Below are 18,226 nucleotides of genomic sequence, written 5' to 3'. Positions count from 1 at the left end.
ATGTCAGCCATTGCTGTAGGTGGATTGACATTCCATGTCAGACATTTCTGTAGGTTGATTGACATTCCACTTCAGCCATAACTGTAGGTGGACTGACATTCCATGTCAGCCATTTCTGTATGTGGATTGACATTCCATGTCAGACATTACTATAGGTGGATTGATATTCCTCGTCGGTCATTACTGTAGGTGGATTGACATTCCACTTAAGCCATAACTGTAGATGGATTGACATTCCATGTCAGCCATTTCTGTAGGTTGATTGACATTCCACTTCAGCCATTACTGAAGGTGGATTGGCATTCCATGTTAGCCTTTCCTGTAGGTGGATTGACATTCCATATCAGACATTTCTGTAGGTTGATTGACATTCCACTTCAGCAATTACTGTAGGTGGATTGGCATTCCATGTCAACCATTGCTGTAGGTGGATTGACATTCCATGTCAGACATTCTTGTAGGTGGATTGACATTCCATGTCGGCCATTCCTGTAGGTGGATTGACATTCCATGTCAGCCATTACTTTAGGTGGATTGACATTCCATGTCAGCCATAACTGTAGGGGGATTGACATTCCATGTCAGACATTACTGTAGGTGGATTGACATTCAATGTCAGCCATTACTGTAGGTGGATTGACATTCCATGTCAGACATTTCTGTAGGTTGATTGACATTCCATGTCAGCCATAACTGTAGACAGATTGAAATTCTTTGTCTTCTCTTTATTAAAGAAGATACAACCTGTACAAAATATCACTCAATGTCTGTTGTTATTCAGTAATGATTAATTAATCAACCTCTGTTTTGGACATAAAATATCAAATTATAATTAATTATGTATAGCTAATAACAAAGAGTGACCATCTGCCTCTCTCTAACTAAACATATGACATACTGATGATGAACAAGTTTAATGTTTGGGTTCGAAATCAACACTTACTAAGGAAATTTTAAATTTGATTTCATCAAAATCTGCAGTTTTACTGACACTAAGCGCCATTCTTGTATATCAGTATTCTTAGAGGGTTATGTGTGGTGGTAGAGGCTTTGCCTGTTGTCCAATTCCCTTTACATCGGATTGATTTAACAAAATGCTTTGAAATGAAACATTGGTTCGGAAGTGGAGCCTAATTTCTTTAAGGCTTGGTTACATTTTGAATTGCTTTCAATATAATTGATACAAAATTATACTATTTATATACATCATGAATTATGGAAGACTAAGAATGCTGATCACATCATGGTAAATGTCCACTAAAACAAGCTGCTGCAATTCAGCACTCCTCCACAGACAAGATTACGTTGTGCATGGTATATTATTGATTTTGCCCACCAATTTTCTTTAATGAAAGAAGATCCAATATTGATCTTCCGAAAATCTTTTGTATCATTAACTATGCATTGTCAAGATTAAGCTTTTCTTTTATCTTTTTGCCAAATGTTTTAAACCTTAATCCATCAGCGATTCAATATCCGATTTAACAAGAGATAACAAGCTTACTTTCAGATGGCTCACGATGAACGCGATGAAAAAAACAAGGGAGATAATCAGACCTAAAAGGGTGATTAAACAGCATGGGGTTGAGACATTCTAATCAATATATTTTCTACACAAGATTGACTTTTATAAGATTATATGGTAAGAAGACCAAAACATACTGTACCAATAATTGCCAATCTTCCTTTGGCTTTTAATTTCATCCGGATCGTAAAATGATTTCTTGGAAGATGGCCATGACTATGAGTGTAAATGGTTTACTTCTACACCTAGCGGCATAGTACTGGAAATGGCTATAAAGCTGTTACTGAAGAGATTGATGGTGGGGCCTGTAGCCACGTCCCTACAAAATCAATGAGAGGATGTAATCTGCCCTTTCTAAACTCAGGAAATGTTTCTATAGTTGGGTGGTCACTGGGGATGCTACGACTTTCGTGTATGGTTGTGATGATGTCACAAGGGCGGGGCGGTCTCTGGGGATGGTACGACTTTGTTCACGGTTGTGATGATGTCACAAGGGCGGGCGGGGCGGTCTCTGGGGATTGGTATGACTTTGTTCACGGTTGTGATGATGTCACAAGGGCGGGGCGGTCTGTGGGGATGGTACGACTTTGTTCAGGGTTGTGATGATGTCACAAGGGCGGGCGGGGCGGTCTCTGGGGATGGTACGACTTCGTGGTCACTTAAGATGCTACAAATTTGTAATATTAGAACACAAGGGTGGTCACTGGAGATCTAACGAGTCTTCAATAAAAGAATACAAGGGTGGTCATTGACGATGTTACGACTGTAATGTGAGAACACAAGGGTGGTCACTGGAGATCTTATGACTCTTCAATGTGAGAACACAAGGGTGGTCATTGGCGATGTTACGACTGTAATGTGAGAACACAAGGGTGGTCACTGGAGATCTTACGACTCTTCAATTAAAGAACACAAGGGTGGTCATTGGAGATGTTACGACTGTAATGCGAGAACACAAGGGTGGTCATTGGAGATGTTACGACTCTGTAATGTGAGAACACAAGGGTGGTCACTGGAGATCTTATGTCTCTTCAATGAAAGAACACAAAGGTGGTCACTGGAGATCCTACGACTCTTCAATGTGAGAACACAAGGGCGGTCACTGGAGATCTTATGACTCTTCAATGTAAGAACACAAGGGTGGTCACTGGAGATCTTATGACTCTTCAATGAAAGAACACAAAGGTGGTCACTGGAGATCTTACGACTCTTCAATGTGAGAACACAAGGGTGGTCATTGGAGATGTTACGACTGTAATGTGAGAACACAAGGATGGTCACTGGGGATACTGAGTGAATGATTCATTTTCAAACTCCCACTTAGTTTCTGCATCATTGTTCTTTGCGGCCATCATTGCTTCAAATACCAACACCTTAAAAACAGTGCTAGTTGCTTTGGCAGCTGAGTTTTATCAGCATCTAACAATGCATTAATATCTGTGGGAAAAGTCACTATTTATATTTAGATGTGAAATGTTAGTATTTAACCTATACCCTTTCTCAAATTGCTAGCCGCTACAACCAGAAAACTCAGCTCACCTGACTATTAGACATTTCCACAGTTTTGTTCAGTTTTTGTAAATACATTGTAATTGCGATCACTCATGGGAAACTTTTGTTTTTTTGACCTTCAGCAAATCTGCCAGTGCTGCCATCTTCACTGTGAGCATGACTACTGTTCCCAATTCTATGACGTTGTGCCGACAGTTGTCTAATTTCTGATAATGACTATTTCATCAGGTGAAATACACTAAATATGGCACTGATATGATACACTGATATCAAGATGAAGGTTTGTTTTGCCCACCAATTTTCTTTAATGAAAGAAGATCCAATATTGATCTTCCGAAATCTTTTGTATCGTCAACTATGCATTGTCAAGATTAAACTTTTCTTTTATCTTTTTGCCAAATGTTTTAAACCTTGATCCATCAGCGATTCAATATCCGATTTTACAAGAGATGAAGGTTTGTTTAGTGTTTATACAGGTTTTGATGTATATGTAATAAAGTATTGCGAAAAGTTCACACTTAACATGTTGCTATACTTTTTTCTCATCAATATTGACAACTGCATTAAGTTGGTCAGGCCTAACATCAACTGTGAGCCTACTGGTATATATTTTAATGTCTGCCACAATGCCTGGCAAAGAAAGACAATACAAACAACAAGAAGACAGCATTATGTTAGTTTGGCCTAAGGTTGAGTGTGTACCTATGCGTCCTTCAAAAAAAATGCTGGCCAAGACAGATGATCAACACAGGATTAGTTAGGTCTGGCCTGGCCAAGACAGATGATCAACACAGGATTAGTTAGGTCTGGCCTGAAGTTGACTATGTACCTTTGTCTACAACAAGTCATGACCAGCTACCAACATGTAGCCAAGACAGATGATAAACACAGCGACAGATAGGTTTGTCCTGAAGTTAACTGTGTACACTTGTATCTACCACAAACCAGCTCCCTGGACAAGACAGTTGATCAACACAGCATTACATTGGTCTGGCCTAAGATTGACTATCTTAAAAAAATGCCAAACAAGAAAGAAGATCAACACAGGATTAGATAGGTTTGGCCTGAAGTTGACTGTGTACCTACCTGTCTACCACAAGCCAGCTACCTGGCTGATGAACAGCTAACAACACTATTGATTTTGTACAATTACATGTTCTTCATGAATATATGCCCATTATCATGGCCTGTGGTTATACAACCATTACTAACTCCATCGTTTCTCCATTACACCCTCCCCCTGTCTGTCCTACAGTGTAGTGAGGTGATTTGGTCATCAGCCTGGTCTACAACCTTTTAACACTGTCAGCATTATATCTCTTGTCTAACACCTTGTAAGACATCACAGTTATCTGTCATCTCTCATCTTCATTCAACCATTACAGTGCCATTATACATATTCAATAATTCAACCTATATATATATACATTGACATTACTCGGGTAAACATATTGAATTCAATCATTCAACCCTTTCAGTGCCAGTAAACATATTCAACCATTCAACCCTTACAGTGCTAGTAAACATATTCAACCATTCAACCCTAACATTGTCATTACTCAGCAAAAAATGTTGAATTCAATCTTGTATTATGACCATATTGCTGTACCCTCCATGTTATTAAGTTCCTGTACTAGAAAGATTACAATCTTTGCAATGTTGTCTGTAAATTACTATGTATAGCTTCTTGATTTCATATTTAAGTATTGATAATATAATTACATTGTGGCCATGTACAATTAATTTACTATACATTTTACAGCAACATGTTTGGCTGTAATTATGCTAGAATTGTATTTCAAATCTATGCAATGAGAGATGGCCTCAAGGGAGAATAGTTTTGTAACTAATTGAGCTACCTTCTATAAATAAAGCACTATTATTATTATCATTGAATCCTTATAATTACATTGACATTAAACATATTCAATAGTTCAACCCTTACATTACCATTACCTAGTTAAACATATTGAATTCAATCATTCAATCTTTACAGTGCCAGTAAACATATTCAATCATTCTATCTTTACAGTGCCAGTAAACATATTCAATCATTCTATCTTTACATTGCCAGTAAACATATTCAATCATTCTATCCTTGTACATTGTCATGAAACAAATTTAAAATATTGTAAGTTAACCGAAATGCACTGAAACACCGTAGAAATATCTCCAGAAATGCATGTACCAGCACAGTGACTGTGGTGTCACTGTCTGACATGACATCATTTCTATAGTTGGTGTTGGCTCATCTACCCACAGGTAACTTCAGTATATTGGTAGTTTATTAAATCAATATCCGAGTCGAAATTAATTATTCTGATCTGTCATCCTCATTTCCTGTTTGTCATCCCCTAACTCATTAACATTTCTCATTTAATTTAATGACCATTAATAACCCATCTTCATTTCCCACTGTTCCGCTGTCTCAGGTATAAGCCAATCCCGATACTTTGAACTAGAGATTATGCATTAGCCACCTGGGCTTATTGCAGGATATATAAGATATACAACACTTAATTACCAGTATTTCACTAATGGAAGAGCTGTTTTAGAGACTTATGCTATGATGAAAGTCTCTAACATTTAATTGCAAATATTTCAGTTGCATTGTTCATAAGTCCTAATAAAGTAAAATGTTACAAGTGACTAGAAAACCATGCTACTCTATCTACCTTCATAATAACTCATTCACCCCTGAAATTTCATAATGAACTATTCCAACCGCTGAATTGGTTGAGTTCAAATGTGTCTTCAGGGGTGAATGAGTTAAAACTACCCTGAGAACATGACGGGTCCATGTGTATCTTACTTAGGTTGACGGTACATGTGGGACTCCATCTGTTAATAGACATGTCAACTTCCCTATCTGACAAAACCTACAGGTTCCAAAACACACATACACATGCATACAAAATTTATGAAGCAAATTAGACTGAATTAGAAAAATAGTTTTATTACATTTACCGAAAGTCTTTTTACATGAGATGTGGATGCCAAAATAATCATATGAGTCATTTTCGGAAAAAAACTTCCAACAAAAGCCTGTATTTCTAGGACCTGCTATAAAACTATTGAGGATGTGAAAATGTGTAACATTGAAATGATAGTGAACTTACCATGCTTAGGCCTTCAACACTATGTCTGTGCATAACGAGGACTCAGGACTGGACCATCTACACGTTATTGTAGGAATGGTGAGATGTGAGGGGAGTTGGAGAAAGATGTAATGTTTTATTCTATAACTTAATTCAGTAAACGACAACTCCATCTAGAAGTTTGTGAGTCACTGACACTTCCTTAGTCAGGCTGTACCGTCTAACTGTAGCGTAGGGGGAGTAGGGGAAATTCTCTCATTTCTTAAACATATTCAAGTAATAAATTCACCTCGATATTGACCAAAAAGACTGTTAGCTGAATATATATATACAAACACTATTACAGAACTTTTCTTTTTTTTAATCTTTTCAAGACGTTTTAATTAACATCAAAACAAATCCTACGGCAATGTATTAGTTTTGACTTGAAATGAAGATATACAACAAATATGAAATATAAAAACAAATTTTGAAAAAAACTCTCATAGAATTAGGACGCAAATCCTACTACAAAGCCATATATGTTTACAAGGATTGTGACATAATGCTGCAATAAGATCCGTCTCATATCTGTGTCATATTTTGTCATTGTACATTTGTTATATATGCTGATGAAAGCATCTAGTAGCATCCAGGCTGTATGTAATCCTCGTTAAAGAAATAAAGAGTTAAATTGAATAAGATTGTCCTTGACCTTTTTCAAGTTTCCAAATTTATGTCTTGGCCACAGAATTAACTATTAGAACGCATGCAATCTGAGATCTCAATCACATTGAGTCATCTCCAGCGTTACAACATGTACACTAGCCAGCCAATCACACTAGAACAAGACACCAGACACAGGACACTGACACAGGCTCATTCTGTGCTGCAGCATGCCGCTACCTACTGGAAATGTGTCAGCTGTTTGGTAACAATAAGTCCATTAGCAAGCATTTCCTCTGGCTTAATTGTTGTTTTTACAAATCAGAAGGAAGTGAATAGAGAAATAACTTGTTTAGATGTGGAGAGTAGGGAGGGGGTAGAGACAACAGACAGAGACGGGGCGGGATGGGAGGAGTGTAAAGGAACGGAACATATCAAAAAGGAAAGAAGTCATGTGATATAAACTCTTAACAGGAAAAGGGCGGTACATTTTAATTACCTCTAAACCTCAGCTTATCATTTTTACTGTAATGAGCACCCCTGCCCATTTTTTAAACACTTCTTAAAACTTATTCACTTATCACCAACTTTTAAGATATTGCAACAAAATATCTCATCGCTGACAACAATATTGCAATTACCTGTTCCAATTAATGAATCAGAAACAAAAGCGTGAACATCTCTTTTGAGGTCTGAACGGTAAAAGAGAGACCAGAAAATGTAGATATACTGACCATGCTGAGGCCCTCGACACTGTTTCGCTGCATCCGCGAGATGTTTGTTTTGGGGATGACGTGAGCAGGGATCCCGAGTGGCTTTGAGGTGCGGGTAAAGCTCTGTAACACAGCTGGGGCCGTTGACGACAAAGCCAGGTGATTGCCCGGGACAGGCTGCTTATATAACTCATTCTGTTGCTTACTACCCTCCTTGGATCGCTGTAACCGCTGGCGAATCAACTGTGAGCACAAAACAACAGGAAAGGGTTTAACTATAACCTATTAGATTAACATAAACATCTGTGACAGGAATAAGTCAGTTGTATCAGCATACAACAAAATTAATGGAACTTTCTTAATTTTAAACAGTAAAGTTAGCTGTATAGACATGTACAACAGGAATAAGTTAGCTACAGGTATAAACATACAACAGGAATAAGTTAGCTATAGACACATATCAGGAATAAGTTATAGCTGAATAGACATAGGAATAAGTTTTCTGTATAAAGATGCAATAGGAATAAGTTAACTCTATAAAGATACAATAGGAATAAGTTAGCTGTAGACACATATCAGGAATAAGTTATAGCTGTATAAAGATACAATAGGAATAAGTTAGCTGTATAAAGATACAATAGGAATAAGTGAGCTGTAGACACATATCAGGAACAAGTTATAGCTGTATAAAGATTCAATAGGAATAAGTTAGCTGTATAAACATACAATAGGAATAAGTTAGCTGTATAAAGATACAATAGGAATAAGTTAGTTGTATAAAGATACAATAGGAATAAGTTAGCTGTATAAAGATACAATGATAAAATAAGTTAGCTGTATAAACATACAATATGAATAAGTTAGCTGAAGACAAATATCAGGAATAAGTTATAGCTGTATAAACATAGGAATAAGTTTGCTGTATAAAGATTCAATAGGAATAAGTTAGCTGTAGACACATACAATATGAATAAGTTAGCTGAAGACAAATATCAGGAATAAGTTATAGCTGTATAAACATAGGAATAAGTTTGCTGTATAAAGATTCAATAGGAATAAGTTAGCTGTATAAACATACAATAGGAATAAGTTAGCTGTATAAACATAGTAATGAGTTTGCTGTAGACACATATCAGCAGGACTCAATCACATTTTCCAGCAGCAGATTTCCCAACATCGTCAATCTTGATGTAATATTGAGCCTTATAATCAGCTTTGCCAAACTATTTCTTTGAAAATGAAGGTTTTGTTATACTATTTTACGTCAATGTGTGAACTTATCACTATCAGACATGAGTCATTAATCTGAAAAGCTTTTGTAAAATATCATTTTGAACATGCATTAGCAAACAGTAGGAGATAACCAGGTCCTTATCTGTACAAAGTATTATTCCAACTTTATCAAAATGAACATTCGTTACAATTATTTTTTACTTCAAATGAAAGCTGCCTTTCATTGAAATGCATCTCCGTAATACCATGCCTGTGAAATTCAATTTGTACGGGTGACTTCAGAGGTATTAGAGCTGACTTGAATGCGGCCATGCTTTCACCGACCAAATCCATACCAGCCTAACAACCACGATATATATGGATAGGTATGAAATTGAATTAATGGTAAGAGTGAAATGCCTCAATTTCATGCAATGTGAAGCAAATCTGCTGGCTTTGTCGTGTTAGGTAAAAAAAAGTACAGTGAAATAAAATTCAATTTGGGACGGACAACAGCCTGATGATTTCCTTTTTACACAGGATTCTGCCGCTGTGTAGTCAGATTGAGGACATAATTAGATTGATATTTCTTTCCCTGAAAAATCTCCTCTTTTCCTGCACTATTGCATTTTCAGCAAGTCGACAAATTTGAAATAATATTCGATAAACACTGAGCAATGTCTAAATTGAAAACCCAAAACAGCAGTGTTTTAGATTTTACAGGAGAGTAAAAGGAGTTTTGATCAAGACAAAAATATGATAGGATTTTATAAAATAAAAGTTTGGAGAAATGCCATATTTTGAACGTTCCATTGAAATAAGAATGGAAAAATGGTTTACAATTCTCAGCATTTCACAGCGACGTCAATTTGTTTATTGGTTTATAATAAAATTAATACCATCAAGATTCACAAATCTTTATTCCACTGTATGCCAGTGAAAAAGGCTTAAGTTCTGTAGACAGATCTAGACACTTTGGTGGTTAAATGAAATTCAAAAGAATATTTAGGAAACTGCAAAAATCCTTAACTTAGGGATTTATGACACAACTGCTGGTGCAGCTAACCTGCTCGGTTCCATGACGTTGCCAAATTAAATCTACACTTAAAGGAGACCTGTCCATTGGTAAAATAACTTAAAATTAGATGTAAATTAGTTCAATGACTAATGTAGTCATACTCACAGCCAGTTGGTCTCCGTGTCCAAATGATGCCGACCGCCGGTGACTCTTTCTCTTCTTTTTGTTACTTTTCTGTCCCCTGTGTTGTACTTCTAGCTCATCAGGGATCTCTGTCTGTAAGTACAGAAAATGTGTAACGATTACAACACAAGTCACATGTACCACCAGAACTTAGCAATTACTGTACAAGTCCTACACACGTTATCCCTTTCACCACTGTAGACCATAATAGACTCATCAGATGAATGTATGGTATAAGAGTCTACTCAAGTATCCCAGGGGTGAAAGGGTTAAACATGTACAACCAAAAGTTACCAATCAAAATCCACACTATGTCACCAGAATTGATAAAATAAAAGACATATGTATACCATGTTATACACAAGTTTTTACTAGAAATTATTCAATTACCATCAGAATTTACTTTTACATGTATGTAGTCACAAGCCATATACATGGTATACCACCAGATACCAATTACAGATCTTGTCACAAGGGGGGAGGACATTTCAAGATTAAAGTTAACTGTGATGTCACCTTGAAGTGTTTTAAAAAGATGCTTTGCTGAATTGGCTCAGTACCAGATTTACCATCAAATCTTCAATTACTTATATTAATAAATATATTCAAATGATTTTTTCATCAACTGCTGCCTTAACTCATTCACCCCTAAATATCTAAAGTGTACTTGCCCAGTCTTTGATTTGGTAAGGTTCAAATGTGACTTTAGGGGTGGATGGGTTAATATATATATAGGTAAGAGATTTTGTGAAAGAATCTCATAGCAATATAATCACAACATCGTTCCATTTCTTCACCTACACGTACAGTGAACAGCTCATTATAAACCAACAGGTAATCCCTACCTTTTTTAATTGGATTTTTTTTCAAAATCACAAATTACAGAAGTACTACCTCATACTTTCTAATCTACTGTATAGCGCTTTAAATTTGCGGGTTCAATAATTCGCTGTTTCATATTCAGGACATATTCGCGGGGATTAAATTTAGCTGTGCACCCAGGCCAAGTACTATGAGTGTCATCCTGGGTTAAACCTCGAAATACAGGTAAACCGTTTGAAAACACTGTTCATAAATATGTTGTGGCCACATATGTAAGTGTTGTTTTTATATGGACTGCCCAGTTGTCCGGTGAGAATCTGATTTGAGTTCATTTAAGTTTGCATAACAACGTGGGGTGATAAGTATTTTCAACATGTTGTGATAAGGTCCGTAAAAGTGGTTAACATTTTCGATAATTTCGTTGGTGTTTAGAATTCGCAGTTATTAGTCAAAGTGCCAATATAGCTAAATTAAAAAAAACGCGAAATATAACCGCTATACAGTACTACAAATGTAATTTTCACTTTACAAGTCTGTAAATGTTTCCAGCATTTATAGACATACCATCTCTGTCAATATATCAAAAACACACTTATAGCACTTCTAGGGTCTGGGTCCTTCTATAGCAGGAACTGACATGGCCAATACATGGAAATTTGTACATTAAATAGAAATATTACTGTATGATTAAAAAAGTATTCATAAGGCCAAACAAAAAATATAGTCTGTTTAGGGTTGCATGGGCAAAAAAAACAAGGGTAGGTAGGTCGGAATTTTTTTTTTTGTATATCTTTATGTACCTTGTGGTCATGTGATTACTATTGTATGTAAAACAAAGAATTACAAAAACAAGGTTCAATTGGAGGCAAATTGTGCTCCATATGATGACATTTAGCGCCAACACAGAGCTTTTTTTTTTTTTTTTTTCATTAAAAAGTTTTGGGTCGGGGGTAAAAAGCTAGGGTCGGCCGGGAACCCTAAACAGACATCTTTTTTTTTTGGCCTAATGACTGCATGTTGGTTGTTAAAACTTATTTCAAAGCAGATCTATCAGATTTGTCTTTTTACAGCGAGTCCTCATGATCAATAGTTAGCTATTTTTTAATATAGTTGTTAAGTTATGTCAGGGAGCTGTCTGTAGGATTTTAGTAGAATCAGTCTTTTGATATCTATATAAATATGAGACCAAATGATTTACCCAAAGAAAAAATGACGCCCAAACTCCTTTATATAAAATTTGCATTATTACAGTCAGAATCATTAAACCCACTGTTTGCCAAACAAAAACATCTTTTATTAAAGAAATTTAAAAAAAATGAAGTTTCTAACTGTCTGAAATGATAAAAGGCGACACTCACATTCTAACAAGACCTTATTGAAGGTGTAGTTATGAGGAATACATGTAAACACGGAGTTCAACTTGAGTCTGATCACCTTCCACATGCTTACAAGTTCTACAGTAAAAGTGTGTAAGTGTACCAGACACATACTGTACGAGACACTAATCACACCAGCAAACAATCAACACCCACCTACAGTCAGTACAGCCAGTGTTTACCCAGGAATATTGAGTCACACAGTAAGAAAGGTCAACATTAAAATTCTCATTTGAAATTGAATTTGTCAAAGATACGTAACAATGGCACATTGTCGGTGTGAAAACTCCGGATAAAATTTGAAATCCAATCTTTCATATCTACATACTGGAGAGCCTGTAGCTGTTTCATATTGGATTTTAAGCCAGGAAGTTTACATAAAGATGTGAGAACCAAGCAACCAAGACGTGTTTAATAAATAAAGGTGCTAAGTTTCCATATGATAAAGGGTTATAGTGGTCATGGCTATACATTGCACAGCCCGCAATACAGTGTATTACTATATTCAGTTTTTGCTATTATTTGAACCTTCGTCTAATTTTTTGTTTTCAGTATATATATGTCAAAACATATCTTATGTTATAATTATTATATAATATAAATGCATGAAAACTAAATTTTGAAGATAATTTTTGTACATGTAGATTATGTAGCTTCAATTTGATTGCCAAATTTTAGGACTCAGAATCACACTAATGTTAACATTGATCTGTATCAAGAATTTCAACCTTGATTTTCATAACAGCAGGTTTAGAAATAGAAATAGGAATATGTATTTATGCACAGAGAAAATCCTGGAATTTAAGAGCAGTACATTGGCCATTTTCAGCAATTTTTTGGTCAATATCAAAATTAAGAGGGGCCATTCTATGTAAAATTAAAATTAAAATGGAGTATGGAGGTCAATTTCGAATTCAGTTACAAAGGGTCAATGGCCTCATGGCCCCATCCAGGATTATCCCTGTATGTACCTTCTTAATATCAAAATTGAAAATACCTTTAAAAATATTTCATGTCTAATAATCATTTTACAACATTTGATAATGACATTTCCTTAACATAAGCCATATGACTTACCTGTGTAATGATAACATGGTAAACTTTGCCTCGATATTCATACATTAATCAATAAACATAGTACCATTGGTGATTCCCCAAACATTATATGTCTCCTCTCGTTGATTAGCTCCCCTTATCGGCGCGAGGATAATTAACTTTGGAATTGATTATATTTTCCCACTCTCTATATATACAGCTATGACAAATTAATGTTTGATAAAATAAACAATAGCTGGCAATACCTTTCCTGGGAAATTTTCATTAATGGAAATTAATATATCTTTTACATGATCTGGTGCAGTGCCTCAGCATGCCTGAATTAACATGATGTAACATCAAGCTATATCACATTTATACCGGCCACTAATTGAGTCGTTTTCTCTTGTTGTTAGCAGTATTCATAGACCATAGACAAGATTAAGGGAAACAAGTGTCATGTCTTGGGAAATAATTGTGTCTTTATAACACAAGTACATTGTAGTTACCTAAAAATGTTATCTCTGAAACATTTACCCCATTTCCCCTACCGCCCACCCCACCCCTAAAAGGTCACATCTTTCATTTAAACATACAACACTAAATATAAATTCACCACATTTAGTCAAGATCCCTTTCGCCATTGAGCTTGGCATCTACTTTTTAGTGTGATGTTGATGACAACAGGCCATGTACATACGCCATATGGCGTAAAATCATGATCAATTTTAGACAAAAAGCTATAAAAAAAACGTTTAATGAAATAATGATCACCATTATATTATAGCAGTTCACGGTTGAGTGAACGCATGTGGTAATGGCGAAAATTAACAGCCGTACAGCCCGAGTATGCAAATTTCAGAGTCATGATCTCCGACGTATCAGATCCTATATACATGTATATCTACTGGCAATGGAATGTAGATTTATCATTTATCCCCAGTATGTAACCACTTCCAGGGATCCAGCTATGGAATTCCCATCATGACAGAGTCCATTCCACTTGAATAAGTGATAGCTATTTGAGGAGATCAATACTGGCAATGGATTGGAGAGGCAGATCAATGAAGGTGTGGCGACGTTCTCTCCCTTTTTTCAGTGATTTGAACACATTTCCACTGATCAATATAGTGATATTGAGAGGGTTGTAAAATGGGATGGGACAAACACATTAGTGAATAAACATGAATTATGTTGTACTTCAACTTCTCTGCTTTCTATACAAGTACATATTATGAAGCACGTATATCTGTAGTTTGTCTCGCCTACAGGTAACTAATGAAGACAGATTCTAATCTCAAATTGAGTCATTTTTCTTGACAAAGATATTGATTTCTGACATTTCAGGTTTTCCCTGTGTATATGTAGCTTATCAGCTTTAGTTTATTACACGTACATATTCAACTGTTAATAACAAAAGCAAAACAAATGAAGGAAAAGCTGATGAACACAACCCATAAATTTTCAGTTTTCAAATCAATAAATTTCAGGTAAACATTCAAACGTACTTGAAGAATTTCGTCACCTGACTCTAGCCGTGTTTATTGTTTATATGCACCATGAGTAGCATATCTCACCTGTGACGTACATTGCCAGGAGTACAGTAAACGTGAAAAGTACCGTACTTGATCTCTGAACTAGCCATACTTATGTATACAAGGAACTACCTATCATGTGACAAATACAAAGTAAAGTACCGTATTTAACCGGTGAACTACCCAACATGTGACCTAATCCCATATCACATACACAAAGTAAAATACCGTATTTAACCAGTGAACTACCCAACATGTGACCTATACCCATATCACATACACAAAGTAAAGTACCGTATTTAACCAGTGAACTACCCAACATGTGACCTACCCAACATGTGACCTATACCCATATCATGTACACAAAATAAAGTACCGTATTTAACCAGTGAACTACCCAACATGTGACCTATACCCATATCACAAACACAAAGTAAAGTACCGTATTTAAGCGGTGAACTACCCAACATGTGACCTATACCCATATCACAAACACAAAGTAAAGCACCATATTTAACCAGTGAACTACCCAACATATGACCTATACCCATATCACATACACAAAGTAAAGTACCGTATTTAACCAGTGAACTGCCCAACATGTGACCTATACCCATATCACATATATACAAAGTACAGTACCGTATTTAACCTGTGAACTACCCAACATATGACCTATACCCATATCACATACACAAAGTAAAGTACCGTATTTGACCAGTGAACTACCCAACATGTGACCTATACCCATATAACATACACAAAGTAAAATACTGTATTTAACCGGAGAACTACCCAACATGTGACCTATACCCATATCACATACACAAAGTAAAATACTGTATTTAACCGGTGAACTACCCAACATGTGACCTATACCCATATCACATATATACAAAGTAAAGTACCGTATTTAACCTGTGAACTACCCAACATGTGACCTATACCCATATAACATACACAAAGTAAAGTACCGTATTTAACCAGTGAGCTACCCAACATGTGACCTATACCCATATCACATACACAAAGTAAAGTACAGTATTTAACCTGTGAACTACCCAACATGTGACCTATACCCATATCACATACAAAAAGTGAAGTACCGTATTTAACCAGTGAAGTACCCAACATATGAACTACCCAACATGTGACCTATACCCATATCACATACACAAAGTAAAGTACCGTATTTAACCAGTGAAGTACCCAACATATGACCTACCCAACATGTGACCTATACCCATATCATGTACACAAAGTAAAGTATGTACCGTATTTAACCAGTCATCTTAATCGTCTTTTGTACAAATGTAATACAGGTGTGTTAATGATTGGTTTACTTTATTGGTTTACTTCCTAGAACTCACCTGTGTGTATTTATCTACCATAAAGTGGCTGGTTGACAGTAGATCTCCTGATGGCCACTGTCCCTTGAGGTAAGCAGCTGGACTACATATTGCCTCTAGTGAACCTGTCCGCCGCAACGAAGCACTGGCTTTTACTGGCTTTGGTCTCTCTACTGAAAACAACCAAACAGTAAATTCAAATACAAATTTTGCTTTTGCTTTTTCCAATTTCTTGTGAATCCTTATACGGTTAAATAGATCTTCAATCTTATACTCAATTTATAGAAGTACGCCCTATAACTAGCTTATAATCTTTCATGATATTTATGAGGTTTTACTAAACACCCAGTAAAATTGCAAAAGCATTTGAAAGTATTGTAAACTGATCAACCATATATACAAATGTAGATTGTGTATGTTTTTAAACATATAGGTCTGAATAAAATATGGTTCAGCTTGGTCAGAGAAGTTGCAATTTTGAAAGTTTGCTACTATACATAATGTAGGTATAGTTCAGAAAAAGTTATAAATATATTATAGGTATACATTTAGAAAAAGTTATAAATATTTTATATTACAAGTACAAAGGTGTATATGGAAACAATTAGATACATGTAATGTTTCCTTACTAAACAAATTTTAAAGCCACTCATCCAAGACCAGTCGCACATGGTTGACTTATTCACGTTTGCAATTGTGTAATGCACACTTATATAATTATGGTTTATAGTCAAATAATACTTGCTGGTTATAATTATTTACCAATAAAAATTGTCATTATATATATATATATCCAGTATATAATATAGTAGAAATCTAGATTATACCTTTGCATACATGTACATGTATATCATCTTATATGTAGGTATTGACATTAAATGTGATCATCGTAAATCAAAGGATAGATGCTATTTCTTGAGGATATATAGCTTGTTTATAAATTATTTTACAATTGCTGGGCTACAGTTTCATGAACTAAGTCCCTGTCATGACGAGCCAATCAAAATATTATGTATAGATCTAGATCGCATGCGAGAATTACCATCCTCAAAGCCAGGAATATTTTCCTGGATTTTGGAGAGGCAAAACAAATGGCATACAATGTATATATAGATCAGTCAAGAGCCAAAGCTCATTTTAGGGAGTCAAAAACATACTCTCAAAAGGTGTATTCATACAGAATGCCCTGCAATTCACACATGTTGAACTGGCAAGGTGCCCTAACTTTAAAACCAGGTGCCCTACAAATAATTCTTACAGATCAATTACCCATACATTATCATTGACCGTATAACTTTGTTTTGATCATGAAGACTCCACTATATACACACCCACTTGTAATTGAATGTGACACCAGTATGATTTGTTTTGTACATTTATAATTATAAATCGTTCCAGATCTATTTACCACTTCTGTAAATCGGTCAAGGGTCGTACTAATTTACACATAATTGATCCTTTGACGTTATGATCTTTTGTGTACACATGTATTTAAAGGTAGCCGGACATATACATGTACACTAGGGTATAATGTTTGATCTAGTCCAGGACAGGTATTAAGAAAATTGCCCTACGCTCTGACTCACGAAATATTATTTGAATTCTGTCGTCATTTAACTGGTATAATGGTACCTACTAAAATAAGTACAACTGAAAACTTGTAAATTGGGCCAAAGAAAATTGTTTGAGTAACTACCTCACAATTTGATTTTTAGGACAGTAACATTCAGAGAATATTCAAGAAATGTTGGTTATAACTAATGTATCTGTTATCTTACAAGCAATGCTTTTGATTCTGAATTGCTTACAAAAATTAGGGCCCATATGGATTGCTTACTGGTAATCAAATTTCACCAACATGCAGTCAGCTATCATTAGTTAAAATCCAACTGTCTCCATTCCAATCCATCAACCAATCACAGTTTAATTTGCTGCCAAAAAACCCAATGCTTTTCATAAACTTTAAGCCAGTTATTTTATGGAGGAGAAACTACTTTGATACTGATGTAATGATAGAACTGGGCTGGGTCATTAGCCGGCAACCTGCAGATAGATCAGTTGGCCATGGTAGTGTCTGTTCATAGTTTGAGGGTCTCAGCTTGATTTATAATCCTGATCTAGAATCCTGTTGAAGTGTACATGGTGCATGTGACCAAATGTTGCAACAAATGTCGCAATAATAGCTCTCTTTCAAGAGCTAGTG

The 18,226-nt window shown here is 35.7% G+C and overlaps 1 protein-coding gene across 1 annotated transcript in view; it reads right to left on the bottom strand.

Annotated features, from left to right (window-relative positions):
• Nucleotides 1–18,226, bottom strand: part of LOC110464317 (protein FAM117B-like) — a 40,568-nt gene that overhangs the window by 15,372 nt on the left and 6,970 nt on the right. The window contains exons 2-4 of the mRNA XM_021519468.1: nucleotides 16,045–16,196; nucleotides 9,889–9,999; nucleotides 7,515–7,736 (exon numbers count right to left, since the gene is read on the bottom strand). Of these exons, the coding sequence (XP_021375143.1) occupies nucleotides 7,515–7,736; nucleotides 9,889–9,999; nucleotides 16,045–16,196 (485 nt within the window). The remainder of the gene's footprint in view (nucleotides 1–7,514; nucleotides 7,737–9,888; nucleotides 10,000–16,044; nucleotides 16,197–18,226) is intronic.

This window comes from Mizuhopecten yessoensis, unplaced genomic scaffold (genome assembly GCF_002113885.1).
Source record: "Mizuhopecten yessoensis strain PY_sf001 unplaced genomic scaffold, ASM211388v2 scaffold10985, whole genome shotgun sequence".
Classification (NCBI taxonomy): domain Eukaryota; kingdom Metazoa; phylum Mollusca; class Bivalvia; order Pectinida; family Pectinidae; genus Mizuhopecten; species Mizuhopecten yessoensis.
The sequence above is the reverse complement of the archived record's forward strand: the minus strand, read 5'-3'. Positions and strand labels throughout refer to the sequence as shown.